The sequence below is a fragment of the Mus pahari genome, chromosome 12, assembly GCF_900095145.1.
Source record: "Mus pahari chromosome 12, PAHARI_EIJ_v1.1, whole genome shotgun sequence".
Taxonomy (NCBI): Eukaryota; Metazoa; Chordata; class Mammalia; order Rodentia; family Muridae; genus Mus; species Mus pahari.
Window position 1 is genome coordinate 50,614,924 of NC_034601.1, and position 22,944 is coordinate 50,637,867.

Genomic DNA, 22,944 nt, shown 5'->3' on the forward strand with positions numbered 1-22,944 from the left:
GGAGTGGGCTACTTTGGTGATTCATCAGTCTTAATTTAGTTATAATTTTCGTAAAATAGAGGCGTTGTATTTAAAAAAAAAAAAACTGGTCAGAATCAAACCAGAGTTCTCCATGTAATGCCTAAGCTATTGTTAGTTTAAGGATTTTAAAGACAAAATCACAAAGGTATAGTTTGGGGGGATCCATATTAATTCATCCTAAGTGCAAAACTTGATTTTATAACAGACATCTCACAGATGCCTCAGCCATCCAAGTTTCTTTGCCAGTTTGTGAAAATGTTACAGGGTGTCTGTTTTCCCAAGGCTGTTGAAACACTGGTCACACTTTGACCAAAAATTTTTTTTAAAAAATGGTTTTATTCAAGTGGTTTGGTTGATTAAACAAAATTCTCTCTTCTTATGAATTAGTTTTACTTTTGCTATAGCTGGTAGTCAGAAGATCCTTTAGCAGTTTTGTCCCATTGAGTCACCAATGGGGGCATTGTCATAAGTCATTTAGTGCCACTTTTTGACAATCAAGAATAAAAAAAAAATGTTCAGCTAAACAGAATTCTATGGGAAAAGAATAATCTTTCATTCTGACCCAGGGACACCATGGTATTCCACCACCTTCATATTATGAAACCTAACTGGGCTCTCCTCTTCTTGAGTACAAAGACAACAGAACATAGGAGACTAGAAGTGAAGAAAGTCACACATACAGGTGGAAATCATGCTTTCTCAAAAGTCACAGATGTGAGAGTGGTATGTAAGATGCATCTAGGATAGCAAGCTTAACACTTAAATGAAATTATAGTGAGTAAATTCACTGTAAGTGACTTGTATTAGGTCTAGTCAAAGAAGGTCAGTGGCCAGCACCTAGCTGAAGAAATGAGGGCTATCTCAGAACCCCTGAGTGAGGGCAATTCAAGAAGAAATAAAGGCTATCTCAGAATCCCAGGTGAGCGCAATACAACTAAGCTGAGACTCTGCTCTGCTGTCAAAGTCCTCCAAGGGGATGGCAGAGATGTCATGAGAACCTGGATGTAAAGGCACAGTGGGTGATTGTACTGGCTAGTTTTGTGTCAACTTGACATAGGCTGGAGTTATCACAGAGAAAGGAGTTTCAGTTGGGGAAATGCCTCCATGAGATCCAGCTGCAAGGTATTTTCTCTATTAGTGATCAAGCGGGGAGGTCCCTTCGTAGGTTGTACCATCTCTGAGCTGGTAATCTTGGGTTCTATAAGAGAGCAGGCTGAGCAAGCCAGGGGAAGCAAGCCAGTAAAGAACATCCCTCCATGGCCTCTGCATCAGCTCCCACTTCCTGACCTACTTGAGTTTCAGTCCTGACTTCCTTGGTGATGAACAGCAGTATGGAAGTGTAAGTCAAATAAACCCTTTCCTCCCCAACTTGCTTCTTGGTCGTGATGTTTGTGCAGGAATAGAAACCCTGACTAAGACAAGGTTTCACTTTAGTAGTTCTGGTATCTTGTTAATCACAGTTGATTCTTTAGCCCCAGCTAACCAGAACCACAGAATCTTCACAATCAAAGTAACAATGGCCCTAAAAAGAGTCTTTAATCTTCCCTCTGAAATTTTACTGACCTTCTTTGACTAGACCTAATACAGGTCACTTACAGTGAATTGATTCACTATAATATCATTTCAGTGTCAAGTTTGCTATCCTAGATGCATTAGTACCAGAAGTGGGGTATTCCTGTGACAACCTTACCATGTTTTCAGGAGGACTGTGAAAGGACTTTGGAACTTCAGGCTAGAAGATTGGTGTTAAGAGCTCTGTGGGATGTTGTGTAGGAACTTGGAAGACAATGTTGAGAACAGTGCAAAAGATGGAGGCCTGGCTTGTGAAATTTCAGAGGAAAAATTAAAGACTCTTTTCAGGGTCATTGTTACTTTGATTGTGAAGATTCTGTGGTTCTGGTTAGCTGGGGCTGAAGAATCAGCTGTGATTAACAAGATACCAGAACTACTAAAGCAAACCTTTGTATTACGAGGACTATTGATGCTGGTTAGCTGGAGCTAAGAAATTAGTGGTGATTAAGAAGAGACCAGCATCATTGGGGTGACATCTTCTGGGAAGTGTTTTCTGAAAGCACAAAGAGGCTGTGTTCCAGAGACTGCCAAAGTTGTACCTCATGCTGCAGCAGGACTTGGTAATGTGTAAGAGTTACCCAGGTGGTACTGGTTTTGAAGGCATGAAAGGATCACACAGAGCAGCTGAGGCTTGGCACTATGAGAGGCTGTGGAAGGCCAATGGTGAAGGTGCAGCCTCAGTTGCAATTGATGGCCCAGGGCTGAAGGGGTCATGCAAAGGAGTTGAGGCTTGACACCATGAAGAGAGCATATGAAAAGCTATTGGTGAAGCCTAGTTACAGTGGAAGACAGCAGCGTTTTGAAGATGCCAGTACCATGAGATGACCACCAAGGACAGCAGCAGCAGTGGAGTACAGGCAGCTGGAACCTAGAAGACAAAGTGTGTGCTACAAAGGGCATGGCTGGAGAAGTGATCCAAGTCCCTGGAGGAGCCCAGAAGATCGTGAGTTGGATCCCAGACATTGGACAGTCGGAGTTTAATTTTTGCTTTTGATTGTGACTGTGCCCTGATATTTTTCCCTCTTGAAGGAAGAAAATATTTTAGTGTATCTCACAGTCAAGAGATTTTTAATTGTAAAAGGACTTTGGATTTTAAAAGATATTGGATATTTTTAAAGGATTGAACTTTTAATATATAAAGACTGTGGGACTTTTAAAGTTATTTAGATCCTGGGGATGAATAAGAAACTAAGGGTAGAGGTTTACTAGTGTTTGTGTGTCAAGTTGACAAGGGGTCAATTGTACTGGCTAGTTTTGTGTCAACTTGACACAGGCTGGAGTTATCACAGAGAAAGGAGTTTCAGTTGGGGAAATGCCTCCACAAGATCCAGCTGTAAGGCATTTTCTCAATTAATGAACAAGGTGGGAGGTCCTTTTGTGGGTGGTGTCATCTCTGGGCTGGTAGTCTTAGGTTCTATAAGAGAGCAAGCTGGCTGAGCAAGCCAGGGGAAGCAAGCCAGTAAATAACATACCTCCATGGCCTCTGTATCAGCTCCTGCTTCCTGACCTGCTTGAGTTCCAGTCCTGACTTCCTTGGTGATGAACAGCAGTATGGAAGTATAAGTCGAATAAACCCTTTCCTCCCCAACTAGCTTCTTGGTCATGATGTTTGTGCAGGGATAGAAACCCTAAGACAGTGATGAAAGCACTCTTAAGGTCTAAAATGGTAAACTGAAGAGTAGAGGAGAGAGTCCATGCCAGCACACCATGAAAAGAAATCATTTTCCTTTGGTAATCATGGAAGCTACTTTCTGAATTTGCCTGATTTCTACTATGTTTTTCAGTATGCTTTTGTTCAGTGATCATTTTTTATTTATCTAGTTTTTTTTTTCCTCCAAGTTGTAAGATAGTATGTAAGAAAAAATAGCCATAGAAAAATAATGAAGTAACAAGTCTAAGCTCTATTAGTACTGCCTATTTTGTAAGTGTACATGTTCTACAGCTATACCACTCTTATCATACCCGATCTCGTCTGTCATAAATTAGCATGCACCCTGTCTTTGGAGTGTTTATAGATCTTAAATGCAATAAATTTTCTATTAGTTTTCTATTTTCTATTCTATTTGTAACCATACACCCCAGGGAACATCCCTCTTATCCTTCAAAGAGTTCTGGTCAGCTTTTCCTCTTGGAGAACTGAAGTAATTGTGCAAAAATAACTTTTTTGACAAAATTTAGTTTTTCTGTCTTTAGCTGCAGTCAATGTTTGTTTGTTTGTTTGTATTTCCTATCAGCCTGCTATTAATTCTTTTCTTGCCAACTAAGAGTCTCCTAGATCCCTGGGTCTGATGGCAGTCTTAGACAGAACCAAATGTTCTTACAAGAAATCCCCAGCTTGTATCTTGTTTGAGTGTATGTATTTAGAGATTAGATGTTGTGATAATTCTTCCCCTGGGAAGATATAAATAATATCAGATGAGACACCAGAAACAAACCAAAAACCAAAGTATGATTCCACTAAAGTCCATCCTGGAGAACCAATGAGTTTATTGGGTTTATTTACATATTGGGGGTAAGGTTTTCCTCACAGGGGCTATACCAGAAGATATTTATCCTGCATGGATGATGGTTTCTAGTATAACAAGAAGGTTTTTCATGTGTTAATCATTCACCTGCTTTAACAGTGTGGGGGCAATGGTGGCTTTCAATGCTGTGGTAGCTTTCTCCTCTTATAGGCACTGCTATAATGCTCCTTTCACAGTGTTTCATAGCGTTGTTACTATACACACCAGGAATCACTCCTCTTATCCTTTAGAGAGATGTGGTCAACTTTTTCTCCAGGAGAACTGAAGTAATTGGGAACAAAAATCACATACCATCTTCTGAGTCTTCTTGCTGTTCATAATTTTTCAGAAATTGAATTTCTGATGGGTAGACCTTGCTAAGTTTCCACTTAATGAACCTGAGGAAAAAAGAAAGCTATCCATGGTTAAGTGACATGTAAAATTAAACCTTAAAACAATGTGAATCTATAATAAAAAGCAAACTCCAGATTATTTGTGTAACTGTGGATATAACTCCAAAAGGAAAATAATTTCTATTTGCTTTTGAGCTATTTAAAATTTGTGTAGATTAAAGTAAGATAAAAGCAAGCAGATAAAATATGGGCTTTCAAAATTATCATGTTAGGACATAATTTAGATCATTTATAACACAAGCAAAAGAATCTACAATATGTGGCAAGCCTACATGAACTCATTATCAGTGGAGTTTCCACAACATCCTATGAATTACAAGAAGGTGGTTTTCCCCTGAAGAAATTACATAAAGCCATTGCCTTTATTATAGCTAGCCCAAGTTAACTTTAATGCCAGGTCAAGTGTAGGCTGAATTTCAACTCTTCTTTGTACCTTCAAAGAACTACTTTTGTAAGCAGGGCACTGGCTGTTTACAGGTAACACCCATATATATAATAAATTGAGAAGTTCAGAGAAGTGTCAAGTTCCTTTCCAGTAGATGTCCAGCCTTAGAATCTATGGGTATATAAGAACCAATAATTAAACGCAGTGAGTGTGTTTTTGAAAAGAAGAGGTCATGAAGTTGAGAGAAGTAGGTGTCTGGAGAGGTCTTAGAAGAAATAAAGATGTAAAAATGAAAGTGGATGATGAAAATGCATTATATAAATGTATAAATTTCTCAAAGAATAAATCTGTTTTTAAAATAGACAGAAGTGTCCCCATCCTATGCCCAATGTTAGTACTTTGAAATAAACTCAGATCGAGGTTTAGAGGAAATGGTTACAATATCCAACACTCAAAGGTATGAAGCTTCTTAGTGGCCAAAGTTGAGCAAGCTCTCTACTTCTATGATCCAAAGGAAAATATCAGTGTGAACCATGCCCCTTTTTCCCTATATATGACTATCATAAGGGCATTGTGTAGAGTGGCCACATAAGTAGAACATAATTTCCATAAATCACAGAAAACAATATATAAACAAATATGGTAAATGAAATTACCAAAATCATTTTCATTTTATGAGAAACTTCTCTAAGCACCTATATCTTGATTTCAATTTTCTGCCTTCCATGGTCTGATGAAGTCTGGGCCTGTCACCATGGAGGCATTAGGAATCAAATAGATCCCTAGAAAGTAGACAGACAGGGAAAGGGACTTTAGTAGATGAATATACTTAATATTTAAGATGGCAGACTTCCTGTTTCTTCTCCCTCTCCAAGACAAAAACTTGGGCCTTTTTCCATCAGAAGGAACTGTTCTAGAGGACATTCAAATCTCCTGCCAGGGAGGCTCAGGTAAATGTGCTGCAGGATGATGTATGTGTCAGAGGCGCATCAGAGACACCTATTCCAAGTTTGAGTCAGCATTTACTGTTTTTCTGACAATTTCTGTGCTTCCAGAGAATTTTCTGCTATACTCTTTTTACTTATAGAACAGTAATAGAAGAAACACATTTGTGGTAAGGATTTAAATTTTAAGATTAACTACTCAGTAGAGTCTTGATGATCATATTTGATGAGTGCAAGTCATTAACTTACCAGCTAACAAGAACATAATTAACTCCAATGATGACATAGGTTGATGCATAATAAACACCAAAGTATATGGAAAGAATTGCAGTGTTGTTGACATCATTCAGGTCCCATGCATGCTCCATATCTTTGGGGTACAGAATAAAACCAATCTGTGTTTTAAAACAAAACAAAATGATACATAAAATAACCAGACACATTACCAAACACAGTTATTCCAAGTGTTTGACAACTAGATGATTGCCAGCATATGAGACAGCACAGATAAATCATGCCTTTCTACCTAGTTTAGTAACATAGACAGTATCTGCCTAGTCATCTTTCTAAACTCTCTTGAAAGAGTGTTAAGCCCTAAATGGGTCATCCTCATTATTGCCCTGATTAGTATCAGTTCCAAGGCTCAGGGGACGTCTTAGAAGATGAAGCAGAAGGGGTATAAGAGTCAAAGGAGGAGGATTGTTCTGAAATGCTGTCTTCTGAATATGGTAACATGGTGTCCCACTCATAAAATCCAAAGAAGTGTTTATATGTCCCAAACTAGCCACAAAATGAAGCCAAGGAGAGTTCTGGTAACGATGGGAAAGGTTCTCTCCAGGCCTTGACATTTCCTGATGAGCTATTAAAATTTGATAGCTATTGGAGAAGAAAGAGTCATTCTCTTTAGAGGATGTGGCCTGTTGTGGATTCCCCGTGTTATGGATGATCCCACACTATGTACATATGGGAAGCACTAATTTGAATTAGGTTTCAAGAAAGAAAAGATGTGAAGTTGGGAAAGTTGGGTTGGGGAGGGATTCAGAGACTAAGAGAGATGAAATGAGAGAATTATATGATGAGTTATATGGTCATAATTCATTGTATACATAAATGAAGTTCTCATATATAGAGAAAATTGTTCTTTAATATGAAAATGGTCAATAATCATACAGAAGGTAAACAACATCATTTGTAGTGTGATTCATTTTGCTTGCCTGACCCTTTAAAAGATCCTCAGTTGTTGTCAACTATCCCTTTGGGAATATTTAGCTGTTAGAACTGTTGGACCCTATGACCTTCAGTGTTGATTGCCTCTTGGACTTCTGAGAACATAAGAGTATATAAAAAGCTAGCAGAGGCAGAAAGAGAGGAGTAGAATTGGAGTAGGATGAGAGTAGGGTCCAGGTGGTGGAAGAGTAGGCTCAGAGAGTAGAGTTAGAGAAAATACTTGATGCAGGAAGAAAGAATAGAGGACAGTGCAGAAAAGAGTCTGAGCAGAGTGACAATAGGAGACTATTGAGTGAGGAGATATTGAGCCAGAGAAGATATTGTTATGAGACAGGAGAAAAACCCACAAAGTAGCAAAAAATAAGAAAAGTTACGATGATTGGTAATTAGAGAAAGGTAAATCAAAATGGCAATGGGAAACCACTTACTAGAAGGGCAATCATAACAATAAATAAAATATTAGAAATGTTGGTGAAGATGCAGGGGAATTGGAATCCATAAATGTGTAAAATGAAACTAGAAAAAAGTTGACAGTTTCTCTGAGAGTCAAATTTTGAATTGCCATATAACCAGGCATTCTACTATTAGGGATGTCTCCAAGAATTCAACAAAAATAATGTGTACATAAATGTTCATAGCAGCATGATGATTATCCAAAGATGAAAACGTGAATTATTAACATATTTAAGAACATGGATAATACTTGAAGATATTTTGAGTAAAAATGAGCAGAAACAGTAGATCATGCATTGTCCTCTTTTAAGGAAATTATTCATTATATGTGGGATTAGGAAACAAATTAGTGGTTGGCAAAGCCTGGGAGCAAAGACAAAGGGAAATATCTGCTAATTGAGCACTGGGTTTTCTTTGTAGGCATGGGAATGTTTGGGAGAGCATTAGAGGTAGTAATGTACGGCGTTTGGAATAAAATAAAGGCTGCTGAATTTAATCCTTTAAAGTTGTGTGTCATATAAACTTTATCCCAATAAAATGGCAGATAGTAGACTGATAGATTTCAGGTCTCTAGAGCAAAATGAAATATAACAAATCTGGATTATATCATGGATAACTATATAAATGCTATGGCAATTTGGCCATATATTTATGGCAGTGCCTTCAAGTTCCTTCCAATGGCCTCTTTGTAATGTATTACCACCTTAATCTGTAATCTTCATTTTACAAATAATGAAATTTTATGGAAAAATATGCAATTAGTCTATATTGAGTAAAGACTTAATTTCATTTCTTCCTTAAATTTCAAATATTCTGAGTTAATCAATAGAAACTAAGTTTTTTTTTCTTAAATCACTTGCTCCTGTGTATAGATTCCCTTTGGATGGAATGAGAACTCCAATTTTTATTATCTCAAATATATGACCAAGTAATATATGCCATGTGCCAAGCAGTTTACCCTTATGTATGCATGAGCTGTCTGAAGTAATCTTTAGTCTTAAAAAGTAACTTCAATAAGGAGGTCTCATTATCCCTCCCATTATAAAAAGAAGTCTGGAACTCAGAAAGTTCAATCATTTTGACACCAGTCAAAATTTCTGAATGACCCAGACAGTATTCCAAAGAGTGCCTGGCTTCTTCCTTCTGCTGCACATTCTCCATCAAAAATATATTCTTGCCATGATGGTCAATATGGAAGGAATGTGGACTGAACAATCAGGTCACTCTGGGTAATCTCAGCAGTTTGAATGATCACAGCTAAAAATGAAGTTGGACCCATGAAGATATGTTACTATGTTACCCCTAGACCACATATTTCCTATTCTGTTGGTCATGATACTGCCCCTTTCCCTCACCTGACAATGCTATTTCAAGTATTTGTATTTCACACGAGTTATAAGAAAGCATTGTCAAGTGACTTCCTTTCTGGTAACTAAAAATCCCTAGAATGGCCTATTTAGTCAATGCACTGCTTCCATCCCAAATATTCTTTGCATCTTTAAGTATAGACCAGAGCACAATTTATCAGACATCATAAAATATGTATGTAATCAATCACTGATTATAATTCTACTTTTAATAAAATATTGAGGTCAGAGAGTTGACATCATCAAATAGAAATAGCTTAAGGGTTAGGATAAGATAAATTTAGACTTAGATTCTGCTTCAGTATGTTTGTATGGCTGGTTGGTTGGTTGGTTGGTTGGTTTTTAGTTAGCTTTGTAAACCACAATGTGAGCCCTAGTAGCAATGTAAACCACATTGGTTCTCAACCTGTGGGTCACGACAACCCCTTGGTGGTCAACTGACCCTTGTGCCATTTGCATATCAGACATTTATATTACAACTCCTAACAGTAGTAAAATTGCAGGTATGAAGTAGCAAAAAGGAAAAATTATGGTTGGAGGTCACCATAACACAAGGAACAGCTTTAAGGAGCCACAGCATTAAGAATGTAGAAAAGCTACCCTAGAGGCAGTAAGTGACCTGAGGGAGACATGAGAGGCTACTGGGCTTTCTCCCTAGTCTGATGGCCGAAGTTTTGATATGGTATATATTTCATTCAACACAGAAAGATGCATAACACTGTTTTTATCCTCAGCATTTAACATTTTTCCAGGCCCCACATATATTAATAGAATGGCAAATGGATGGGACAAAGATGCTGGTTGGGGTGAGGGTGCATATTCATTGTTTCTACCATGTGTCAAGCATATCTACCTCTTGGACCCTATTCATCCAAGATTCTTGTTTGAGTTCCCATAATATCCTGTATATGGTGCCATTTTCTCCATTAACATGGATGAGTGCCTCTTAAGCTAAGCTTATATAGAAAATAATTTAACAGAGAAGTGCCTAGTTTCATTATTGTATGAACCTTGCAAAATAGCTTAATCTTCTTAATCTTCCTACTAATATGTTGGAAATGAAAATACCTAAATGCTACATTATCATAAATTGGAAAAATTGGATGTTCATAAGAATCCAGTAAAAGACAGACATGGCATACACCTAAATTCCAGCACTGAGGATGCTGGGGCCTTGGATTCTAGGATTCTGAGTTCAAGGTTAACCAGGGATATGTAATAAGATACTGTCTCAAAAAATTATTCTTCAATACAATGGCAAACAAATACTTGTTTCTCAATAGATAACTGACTCCTCGCTTTCTTGCCTTCCATATATTTCTGGAGCTCACTACTAACTAGGCAATATGATGTCTTATGATCAAGAATTGTTGATGACTAATATCATCAACTCAGGGTTTCTATGTAGTGGGTAGTCAGATGCGTGATAACTGGCACATCCGACGTCCTGCTCAGTTGTTCTACCAGTGTTCCCACTAGGAATATAAGGCTATTGCCCTTAAAGACATAACAGCCTAAAGACCAACAGTTTTACTATAGGCAGTATGTCTCTGTTCACTATAGGCAGTATGCCTCTGTTCACTATAGGCAGTATGCCTCTGTTCACTATAGGCAGTATGCCTCTGTTCACTATAGGCAGTATGCCTCTGGAGACTATAGGAAAATACCTCAGCCACTAAGGAGAGAATCCACAAGTAGAAACAAGATAAATCAAAAGGTGTCACCTCACCTGAGCTAAACAAGCCCCCTGGAGCATGGTGAGACTTGACCTCAGGAGCTCCATAACCACATTGTTCTTTGCGAGGAGGAATTCTATAAAGGCAGTCAGACCAGCCAATAACGCAGTGAACTTCACCAGTTGATGCACATAGCTGTCCACCACCATCAGGCTTTTAGGGTGGTTGTGAATGAGGAAAGCTAGAAGGGCAGGGGGAAATTTGAGCTTGTTTTTTGAATAAAAAACAAAAGAGAATCAACTCACCACTTCTTTCTCATCTTTCTTCCTTCCCTCCCTAGCCACAGAATTTTACATACCTATACAGTTGATAAGTCTCACAGCAATGCATCTTGGTTTTTTCTTTTTCAGTTACCACTGCCTATTTAGGATGGAATTATTGAAATTCAACCCTCTGTTTCCTTCTCTAACCTTTCTTTTCTCATTTAACATGAAATTTTCAACTCATTGATTTTTAAAAGCATTATTATGCAGGTTGATGGAAAATAAATATGACAGAGCAGAGAACTACAATTCAGTGAATATGCAAACAAATAAGCTGAAGCCAGAGACTTGCCTTAAATTTAGTTCCCTGAAAAAAAGTAAACACCCCCATATATCACATCTTGAGAAGTGTGACAATATTAGCAGCAAGTAGCATCTGTGATAATTCATTACATAAACATATTCCACTTTCAACTTAATGGTTCTTATGAAGCTAGAAGAAAAGGGTGTTCATTAAAGATATGAGAACCAAGCTATTAGTTGTTGCAATTTATTTTTTTCTGGCCCTTGTCCTCAAAAGGCAGCAGGCAAGAACTATTTTCTTCAGCTGAGAGGAAAGAGGCAGCTGCCTCCTAGCCATTTGTAGCTTTCAGGGATTCATAATCAATCTACATTCTCACATCTTCATTGAAGACCTTTTCCTCGCCCACCACAGTAGTTTTAGAAAGCAAATGAATGAAACATGTGATTTCTTTTGCATTAATCTCTCAAAAATAGTACTTCCAATTCTAAAATGACTGAATTTTGCAGAATCTACTTTGCACATACTAGCAAAGTTTTACTATATCAGTGATTTAAAAGCTAGTGGCTTGGAGGCAGAATCCGTTAACAGCTGGCTACCCCATTTGAGGATTCATGCTTCCATTACTCTGGGTTTACTCTTCTTTCATTGTTAAAAGTATTTCTTAAAAAAAATAATTGCTAAGAAAGCAAAGAAATAACAACGATATTAGTGATTCTTCAGGGCAAATGTGAAACACTAGTGAATGACATTAAATGATTGTATATGCCCAATATTGCAGGATGAGTCAGGAGAGAAGAAAAGCCGCTGGCATCCTACAGAGCATACCCAAATATCTTAATAAGGCTGGAATACTTTGCCCTGTCAACCGATACTAAGAAAACAAAAATATTTTATTATAAAGGACTCATTATTGCCCATGTACTTACTATTAGAGACAAGTACAGAAAGAAAGTGGGGAGACAAGCAAGCCTCCCCCACATACTAACCTTCCACAAAGAAGGAATTTGACAACATTAACGTGATCAAAGAGACTGGCAGTGAACTAATGGTGAAACATAAGATCTTGATCACACCCAGCATTGCAAGAACAACATAAATGATGACATGTTGCCAATTCCGGATTTGGTCCTCCTGCATTTCTTTATGTGGTGATGGTTTTACGTTTACAATCCAATAAAATTGGCCAGTCATTGCTGAAAAAAAAATCATGCCACCATTTTAGCAACATTCTACATGATTTTTTACCTGGCATGCACAGGCAGGAAGATATGAGCATTGATGAGTTCTGCTGTGTCCTCTTAAAACATTACTTCTTCTCTTGGTGGCTCCCTAACAGCTGTGTGGAGACACCTTAGACTTCCTTAGAGGTTCAAATGCTCACTAAGATAACACATTTTAATCTAAATCAATGCTCATGACTTTGCTTCAGGTGTCTATTCTAACCTAATGTCCAAGGTTTATGATACTGTCCTATAGATGGTGACTGTTCATTTCTTAGCTACTAGACCTTTGGATAGCCATTAGGTAAAAGACTGGCCCTGGTTCCTGAGTTCAAAAGCAAAATTAAGATTTGGCTTCCTCCAGATGAAGATAAGCAAGAAGCCCCAGTCAATATAGCATATGGTATAATCAGTTATACAAGCACTTGAACTTTCTCAGAGATGGCTTGCTAACTAACATACATAAGTTTGCAGAAAAGTTATTCTCTTTGGAAACAGTGTGAATCGTATTTTAAAATGTAATGGAAAATAAACCAAAGAAAAAAAACTAAAAACAGACCAATTTTACAGAATTCCCAAAAGCAATGAGAAGACCTCATAAATTATGTGGCTCAACTATTTTTCTCTAATTCAAGAAATTAGAAAAAATATAAGAGGATGAGATCATAAAACAAGGCCTTCCTCAGCCTTGACTACACTCCATAACCTCAGCAACGATTTATTGAAGCTTTTCAACAATCACTTGATTATCTTTCCATCACTTGCAAAATAGTTTCTAATAGGGTATATTCATTCAGGGACCAGAAAAAAATGATATGAAATTATTTCAGAGGATCCAAACAATTTTACAAAGAAAATTCACCATGATTAAATTAGGCAAAATAAATACTACAATTAATTTATTAAGAAATAGGCCTTCCAATCAAGGACACTTGAATCTCACTTAAAAGGGGGAATAAAATAGTCATAAGAGGCAGATAAAGGGAGGGATCTGGGAGGGAGGGGAATGGGAAGGGGAATGGGGGGCTCAGGATCAGGGGTGGGGAAGGACAGGAGAGATGGCTAAAAGGCCATGAAGAGGAGTGGAAATCTGCAACTGACAGGGGTGAGGAGGTGAGAGGCATCTCCAGGAAGAAACAGAGCCCTGGGATAAGGGAGGCACCCAAGAATCAATGGGGGTGACTTTAGCTGTGACTCACTACACTACATTGGGGCTATGGAACTTGAAGAGGCCAACTTGTATCCAGGCAGGAACTCCAGTGAACTTATAGAGACACCAACCCACCCAAAAAATTTCAAGAAAAAAAAATTTATCCTGTCTACAAGAAATGCAGGCATGAAGGATGGAACAGAGACCTAGGGAACGGCCAACCAAAAACCAGTCCAACTTGAGACCCATCCCACTGGCAAGCACTAATCCCTAATACTATTAATGATACTCTGTTAAGCTTGCAGACAGAAACATGATGTCCTCTGAGAGGCTCCACCCAGCAGCTGACTCAGACAGATACAGACACCCACAGCCAATCAGTAGATGGAGCTTGGGGACTCTTATGGAAGAATTGGAAAAAGGATTGTGGGCCCCAGGGGGGATAGGAGCTCTATAGGAAAACAGAGTCAACTAACCTGGACCCTTGGGGCTCTCAGAGTCTGAACCACCGACAAAAGAATATACATGGAACGTACTCTTTGCACATATGTATTAGATGTGCATCTTGGTGTACATGTAGATCCCAAACAAGTAGAAAGGGAGCTATCCCAAGAGCTGCTGCCTGTATCCCAAAAGTTGGGCAGCCTAAGTTGGGCAGCCTTCTCTGGCTCAGTGGGAGAGGAAGCACCTAGCCTCACAGAGACTTTAAGTGCCAGGGCAGGGGAATACCCGGTGGGGGACATCTGCTCAGAGGAGAAGGGGAGAGAGGATGGGGGAAAGATTATGAGAGGGGGGTGACCGGGCAGGGCAGGGTACAGTGGGTGGTATGTAAAGTGAATAAGTAAAATAATAATTTAACTCAAAAAAATAGACCTTTGTATAAACATAAAATGCCATCTTTCTACCAAATTATATTACATGGAAATTGTAATTAGAATATTTAATAAATATTTTTGAATAAGACAGTCAGCTTTGGAGTTCCTTGATTCTGTAACAAAATCTTTTATGCATATGAAAACAACAAAATTGAGAAAATACAAGATAGTAAGTCAGCTTACCTACTAATACCACGACAATAATCGCAATTCCCTCCAAAATTTCTGCTCGAGATAAAAATTGGGGGGTAATAAGGAAGGAAAACCTTTTTTGCTGTTTACAAATATACTTCAAAATACTCTTTGTGCTCCACCAGAGACCTAGGGTAACTAAAAAGAGTCCAGGGAGAATGTGACCTTCAGCATCCCCTGAGACCTACAAAGAGAAGAATATACAGATGATAGACATTTCACTCATGGAACATCACCACATCATTTCTCATCCCCAAACAGCAGAGTAGCTCCTGATGGTTATTAGCACATAGTAGATCATATTATAGTATCAAATATGCCCATTGAAAGTTAAAATTCGCTTTGACACTTGATCATGAACACTGTGGGGGATGTTTTCAATGCAATCTCTAGCCAAAGAGATTGCTACTGTATTTTCAACTGAGGTATGAGTTTACAGGAGTTAAATGACTTCCCCAGGTCTTACAACTATTAGGCAAAATGTTGTCAGTTTTAATATAAAACTCAACAAAGATTTCTTTAAAAGACAGTATGCAGTTCATCAACCACTGGCTTTTTAAGCATAAAGGAAAGTAATATGAAACCTTGATCTGTTTGTTTAGAATTTGAAATGATACAAAGTTGTCTATGCTTTTTTTTTCCATGTACATGATTTCAAAGTATCAAGGACCAAGTGTGTGAGAGGAGCTATTTTCATCCATCTAATATTTGCCTGTTCTTCCACACACTTTTTAAGTCCTTCATGTAGGTGCAATGGGGCTATGGTTTCAATTCTAGCTAGCTGACTGAGCAATTAGCACATCACTGAAGGTTGAGTCACTGAAGTCTATGTGTTTCCCTCAACTTTCTCTTCCTCAGTCCTCTCTTCTACATTGGCAACTTGGGCATGGCTTGACTGCAATGCAGAAGATTGGAAACATACTGCTTCAGATTTCCAAAGAAATAACCTTTCATTGGTCAAAAAATTGGTCTTGAACAGTATGATTATCTATTCTGTGTGCAGCCCTTTGTTCAAATCTATTGGGACATCAACAGAACAATGATGACACATTCTAAAATCATTCTATGAATCTAATACTAGGTAAGAGCTAAACACAATGAGGAAAGAGGATTTAAGAATATACTCTGATCAGAAAAGTAGGATCCTCCAGTTCCGGGCAGCCCCTGTGGGTTACTCCTCTGTGGTGCTAAGGGAAGCCCTGGGAAAAACCAGGAAGCTGACCTAAATACTGCCAGTATAATTCCTCCAATTAAGACCCCAGATTTTCCTTTCAATGTACCCTCAAATTATACAAACCATCTAACAGTCGGACCTAGTATATCTCACAGAACCGAGCATAGGTTCTTGTCCAAACTCTGAGAAATGGCTTGGGGTCTGTTTTTTTAACTTCTCTGATCGGTAGTTCTTAATCAATGGAGAAGTTATTCCCTGCTAATATTAAGTATAAATTGGCACAACTTCTTCCAAAACTAATCTGACAAGAAGTGGGATCGTTTAGCGTTCATATTCCTCATGGTACAGCAATTCTGTTTGTAACACATGCCCTAGACATCTGTTATACATGTCTTCCTCTCTTATGTATATGTGAAGAATGGCATTGCTACATCAAGAGTGGAAAATGAAAGACAAGTAATATTAATATTCACCAATAGATGAATCAATAAGTAATATGCTATAACATATATACTACAATATAAGTGTAGATAATATGTTTTATAGATAACTGAATGATCCCTTCCAAGTTTGGCAGTTATGATTAAAAACTGCTGTTAACACTTATGTTCAGGCCCTGGTATGATTAAAACTGTCTTAATTTATTTGAACAAATTAGTATATTTAGCAATATGTATTGATGCTTAATGTTAAGGGTTTTACATTTTAATATCATTTTAATTTATTATGTGAGGTTATCATATATGTATAAATGCATTTTAATTACATTCACTCCTAAACCCCCTTAAACTCTTTCCAGCCACTCCTATATCCCCTTGGCAATCACATGTTCCTGTTTATAAATAGCTCATTGAATGCAGTTACTGAAATACTTAAATGCCTGGGCCATCCACCACCTTCATTCTAAATAACTATCCTTATATCAACAGATAAGTGTAGCACTTACCCCTCACCAAAATAAAAGGGTTGTTTTTTGTTTTTTTGTTTTTGTTTTTTTGTTTTTTTTTTTTTTTTTTGCAGATGGAGATAACAGAAGTTGGCAACTTATCAAAATGCAAAGAACAACTGGGTGTTCATGGGGTGCCTACCCCTAACTGATGCATCTACAACACAATCCCTGCACCTAAGTCTCATGGAGCACTGTTTAAAACAAAAAAAAAAAGCTGTAAGCTGGAACAACACTCTACTCAATGATACCTTGGTCAAGGAGAAATAAAGAAAGAAATTAAAGACTTTTTAGAATTTAATGAAAATGAAGATATAACATGTCTAAACTTATGGGACACAATGGGACACAAAGCTGTCTCCTAAGAGGCTCTGCCAGTGCCTGACAAATACAGAAGTGGATGCTCACAGCCATCCATTGGACAGAGCACAGAGTCCCCAGTGAAGGAGATAGAGAAAGGATCCAAGGAGCTGAAGGGGTTTGCAGCCCCATAGAAGGAACAACAATATGAACTAACCAGTTCCCCAGGGACTAAACCACCAACCAAAGAAAACACATGGTAGAATTCATGTCTCTAGTTGCATATGTAGTAGAGGATGGCCTAGTCAGTCATCAATGGGAAGAGAGGCCCTTGGCCCTGTGAAGGTTCTATGCCCCAGTATAGGGGAATGCCAGGGCCAGAAAGCAGGAGTGGGTGGGTTGGTGAGCAGGGGGAAGGGGAAGGGGATAGTGGGGTTTTGGAGGTGAAAGTAGGAAAGGGGATAACATTTGAAATGTAAATAAAGAAAATATTAAATAAAACAAACAAAAAAGAAATGGAAAGAAAGAAAGAAAGAAAGAAAGAAAGAAAGAAAGAAAGAAAGAAAGAAAGAAAGCAAGCAGAAAGCAGTGCTAAGAGGAAAACTCATAACTCTGAGTGCCTCCAAAAAGCAACTGAAGAGAGCATACACTAGCAGCTTAACAGCACAACTGAAAGCTCTAGAGAAGAAGAAGAAGAAGAAGAAGAAGAAGAAGAAGAAGAAGAAGAAGAAGAAGAAGAAGNAGAAGAAGAAGAAGAAGAAGAAGAAGAAGAAGAAGAAGAAGAAGAAGAAGAAGAAGAAGAAGAAGAAGAAGAAGAAGAAGAAGAAGAAGAAGAAGGAGAAGAAGAAAGAGAAGAAGGAGAAGAAGGAGAAGAAGAAGAAGCAAATACACCCAAGAAGAGTAGACAGCAGGAAATAATCAAACTCAGGGCTCAAACCAACCAAGTAGAAACAGAAAGAACTATACAAAGAATTAACAAAACCAGAAGCTGGTTCTTTGAGAAAATCAACAAGATAGATAAACCCTTAGCCAGACTAACCAGAGAGCACAGAAACAGTATCCTAATTAACAAAATCAGAAATGAGAAGGGAGATATAACAATAGAAACTGAGAAAATTCAAAAAATCATCAAATCCTATACTCAACACGACTGGAAAATCTGGATGAAATGGACAATTTTCTAGACAGATACCAAATACCAAAGTTAAAACAAAATCAGATAAACCATCAAAATAGTCCCATAACCCCTAAAGACATTAAAAGTCTCAACAACAAAAAAAAAGCCCAGGACCAGACGGGTTTAGTGCAGAATTCTATCAGACCTCCAAAGAAAACTTAATACCAATACTCTCCAAACTATTCCACAAAATAGAAACAGAAGGAACACTACCAAATTCATTCCATGAGGCCACAGTTATTCTGTGAATTCTCCCTTGGAGATGGTATGGTTTCTGTCTAATCAGGAACTTGTCACAATTTCCTTTCATAGAGGACTTCATAAATCAAGAGATTTTTTCTACTTCTATCATGTTTAATGTTCCAAATAGATTTTTTTAAACTGGTTGAGTGCATATTACTTTTAGGTTCAGAAGATATCATGTATATTTAATAGGCATTTATCTATTATAAATTATTTTTGATCACTTAAAAATGTCAATACTGAGCTGTATACTTTAAAATAAATCTTATTAGTTTAGTAAAAAAGAAAAATATTCAAAAAATGTATTAGGGAAGTATAGTCCATGTATATTGATGAAATTTAAATTTCATTACTCATTCTGTATTTTATCTGGAAACCCACAAAAGGATGTCCTCAGGGTAATGCCCATTATTTTGGATGGAGACCCCAAGCATGTGTACAAATTTAGTTTTTCTATTTCTATGAAGATTTACCTCTGTGGAAAACCTTATGAGAAATGTCTAGGAATATGTGAAGCAGAGCTGAGAGATAGCACTAGATCCATCTATGTCCCCAGCGTTAAGCCTTTGTCACTATACTTGATTAACAAAGAAAAATAAACCAAGAAATTATTAAATAAGTGGATGTCTAACTGAGAATGAAAAATAGCAAATGATATGCTAGCAATTACATGGCTTAGTGGAGGATCAGAAACATAGCTGTGCAATAAAAATAGACCCATAAAGATACCTATGATTTTAAACTCACTCCCTGGTGTCTATGCTGCATGCCCTAAGATATCTTTCATATAATGGTTTCTGGAAGTTCCACAGTGCCACTATTCACTGTTTTTACCCAGCATTTCCAGACAATAGTCCCACTGTTCAATAAATAATCCAATAGTCAATAAACAATGTCATCATGAAATTTGCAGGCAAATAGATGGAACTAAAAAAAAAAAAAAAAAAAAAAAAAAAAAAAAAAAAGATTATCCTGGGTGAAGTAACCCAGACCCAGAAAAACAAAAATTGGTATGTATACACTAATAAGTGGATATTAGCTATAAAGTAAAAAATAACCATGCTGCAATCCACAGACCCAGAGTGGCTAAGTAAAAAGAAGGACTAAAGGAGGGATACAAGGACTAGAAGGTAGACTGGGGGGGGGGGTGTAGGTGGGGTAAGAACATAGGAGATCATGTGAGGGTTGAAGAGAGAGAATACTGGAAGAGACAAAAGGAATTGTGGGGTTTGGGGGTCAAGTAGAAACCTACTGTAATGGAAAATCCATAGAATCTATGAGGATGACAGTAGGTGAAGACTGCCAGAACTAGAGGATATGGAGGCTGAGTCAGCCATCCTCTGTAACCAGGCAAGGCCTCTGACTCAGGATGTGCTGAGACTGGAACCTAGCACAATCGTCATCAGGGAGACAGGAGAGACTTCATCCAGCAGCAGATGGGAGCAGATGCACAGTCCCACAGCCACACATTAGGTGGGGCTCAGGGAGTCCTATGGAGGAGGTGGAGGAATGATTGAGGAGCCAGAGGGATCAAGAACAGGACCCACAGAATCAACTGACTGTGATTCAAGTGGGCTCACAGAAATCAGGGAGCTTGTATAGGTCTGACCTAGGTCCTCTACATAAAACTTGTAGTTGTATAGTTCAATGTTCTTGTGGGGTTCCTAACAGTGGAGCAGGGGCTATCCCTGACAAATTTGCCTGCCTTCTTGACCCTTTTCCTCCTACTGGGTTATCTTGTCCAGTCTTGATGTGAGAATATATGCCTGGTCTTCTTGTAGCTTGTTATATTTTATTTGGCTGATGTCCTGGGAAGCCTGCTCTTTTCTGAGGAGCGATGGAGAGAGAGAGGATCTGGGGAAAGGGGAGACATGGGGGAGATACTAGGGTAGGGGATGGAAGGGAAACTGCAGCCAGGGTATGATGTATGAGAGAAGAATAAATTAGAAGGGAAATATAAATTTTGTGGGTGCGCACACATATGCAGCAGAGGACTGCCAGGTCTGGCTTCAGTGAGAGAAGATGCACATAACCCTCAAGAGACTTGAGGCCCCAGTGAGTGGGTAGGCCTGGCAGGGGAGGAGCATCCTCTTGGAGGCAGTGGGGGAGGAGGAATGGGATGAGGAACTGTGGGAGGGCAGACTGGGAGAGGGTAACAACTGTAAAAAAAAAAATATTAATTGAAAAAATGTTTTGTAGGTATGGACTGGGGTGAATGGGGATGGAAATAGGAAGGATCAGGTGGGGAATGGAGAGGGGGAGGGAAAGAATCCTAGAAGAGATGACTGGAATTGGGGGGCATATGGGAGTGATATAAAAATCTATTGCCCTTTCAGGCCTTCATCTTCAGCCAGGAAGTAGAGCTGAGACCCATACCTCTGCACACTTCCCCCAACAGAGGAAAAGCAGCCTCCAGGGAGGGCTCTGACCTCTGGACCATGTGTGAACGCCATCTTTTATCCCTGGTGCAAAAGAGACAAGTCTGTGCAGGAGAGTGCACAGGCAACAGAAGCAACATAACTTCTGGAACAGGGTCCCTTTCAGGCCTTCATCTTCAGTCCAGAGGCAGAGCTGAGCTCCAGACCTCTGCACATTTACCTGCAGAGAGTACTCTGACCACTGAGACTCAGGAGAGAGCTGGACTCCCAGGACTGCTGACAGAGGCTAAGAGAATCACAGGAGGAACAAGTTCCAGCCAGAGACAGCAATAAAAACTAACAACAGAGATTACCAGATGGTAAACACAAACTTAAGAATCTTACTAACAGAAACCAAGACAACTGGGCATCATCAGAACCCAGTATGCCCACCACAGCGAGTCCTGGATACCCCAACACCCCGGAAAGCAAAATTCAGATCTAAAATCATATCTCATGATAGTGGTAGAGGATTTTAAGAAGGGACTTAATAACTCACTTAAAGAAATACAGAAGAACACTGCTAAACAGGTAGAAACCCTTAAAGAGGAAGCACAAAAATCCCTCAAGGAATTACAGGAAAACACTGCTAAAAAGGTATAAGAGCTTAAAGAGGAAAAACAAAAATACATTAAAGAATTACAGGAAAACACAACCAAACAAGTGATGGAAGTGATCAAAACCATCCAAGATCTAAACATTGAAGTAGAAACAATGAAGAAAACCCAAAGGGAGACAACTATGGAGATAGAAGTCCTAGAAAAGAAATCAGTCAGCATAGATGAGATCATCAGCAACAGAATACAAGAGATGGAAGAGAGAATCTCAGGTGCAGAAGATTCCATAGGGAACATGGGCATGCAATCAAAGAAAATAGAAAATGCAAAAATATCCTAACTCAAAACATCCAGGAAATCCAGGACACAATGAGAAGACCAAACCTTCGGATAATAGGAGTAGATGAAAATGAAGATTTTCAACGTAAAGGGCCAGTAAATATCTTCAACAAAATTATAGAAGAAAACTTCCCTAACCTAAAGAAAGAGATGCCCGTGAACATACAATAAGTCTACAGAATTCCAAATAGACTGGACCAGAAAAGAAATTCCTCCAGACATATAATAATCAAAACAACAAATCCATTAAATAAAGATAGAATAATAAAAGCAGAAAGGGAAAAAGGTCAAGTAACACATAAAGGCGGGCCTATTAGAATTACACCAGACTTCTCACCAGAGACTATGAAAGCCAGAAGATCCTGGACAGATGTTATACAGAACCTAAGAGAACATAAATGCCAGCCCAGGCTACTATACCCAGCAAAACTCTCAATTAACATAGATGGAGAAACCAAAGTATTCCATGACAAAACCAAATTCACACAATATCTTTCCAGGAATCTAGCCCTTCCAAGGATAATAATGGGAAAACACCAACACAAGGATGGAAACTACGCCCTAGAAAAAGCGAGAAAGTAATCCTTCAACAAACCAAGAAGATGATAGCCACAAGAACAGAATCCCAACTGTAACAACAAAAATAACAGGAAGCAACAATTACTTTTCTTTAATATCTCTTAACATCAATGGACTCAATTCCCCAATAAAAAGACATAGACTAATAGACTGGCTACACAAACAGGACCCAACATTTTCCTGCTTACAGGAAACCCACCTCAGGGAAAAAGACAGACACTACCTCAGAGTGAAAGGCTGGAAATGGTCCGAAGAAACAAGCTGGAGTAGCCATTCTAATATTGAATAAAATCGACTTCTAACCCAAAGTTATCAAAAAAAGACAAGGAGGAGCACTTCATACTCATCAAAGGTAAAAACTTCCAAGATGAACTCTCAATTCTGAATATCTATGCTCCAAATGCAAGGGCAGCCACATTCATTGAACAAACTTTAATAAAGCTCAAAGCACACATTGTACCTCAAACAAAAATAGTGGGAGACTGAAACACCCAACTCTCATGAATAGACAAATCCTGGAAACAGAAACTAAACAGAGACAAACTGAAACTAACAGAAGTTATGAAACAAATGGTTTTAACAGATATCTACAAAACATTTTATCCTAAAACAAAAGGATATACCTTCTTCTCAGCACCTCATGGTA

At 38.4% G+C, this 22,944-nt stretch overlaps 1 protein-coding gene across 1 annotated transcript in view; it reads right to left on the reverse strand.

Moving 5' to 3' along the window:
- Nucleotides 1-4,149: 4,149 nt before the first annotated feature.
- LOC110329304 (transmembrane protein 45A-like) overlaps nt 4,150-22,944 on the reverse strand; it is a 28,692-nt gene continuing 9,897 nt past the window's right edge. The window contains exons 2-6 of the mRNA XM_021208855.1: nt 14,558-14,750; nt 12,116-12,322; nt 10,616-10,803; nt 6,089-6,234; nt 4,150-4,495 (exon numbers count right to left, since the gene is read on the reverse strand). Coding sequence (XP_021064514.1) covers nt 4,402-4,495; nt 6,089-6,234; nt 10,616-10,803; nt 12,116-12,322; nt 14,558-14,750 — 828 coding nt within the window. The 3' untranslated portion in view covers nt 4,150-4,401. The remainder of the gene's footprint in view (nt 4,496-6,088; nt 6,235-10,615; nt 10,804-12,115; nt 12,323-14,557; nt 14,751-22,944) is intronic.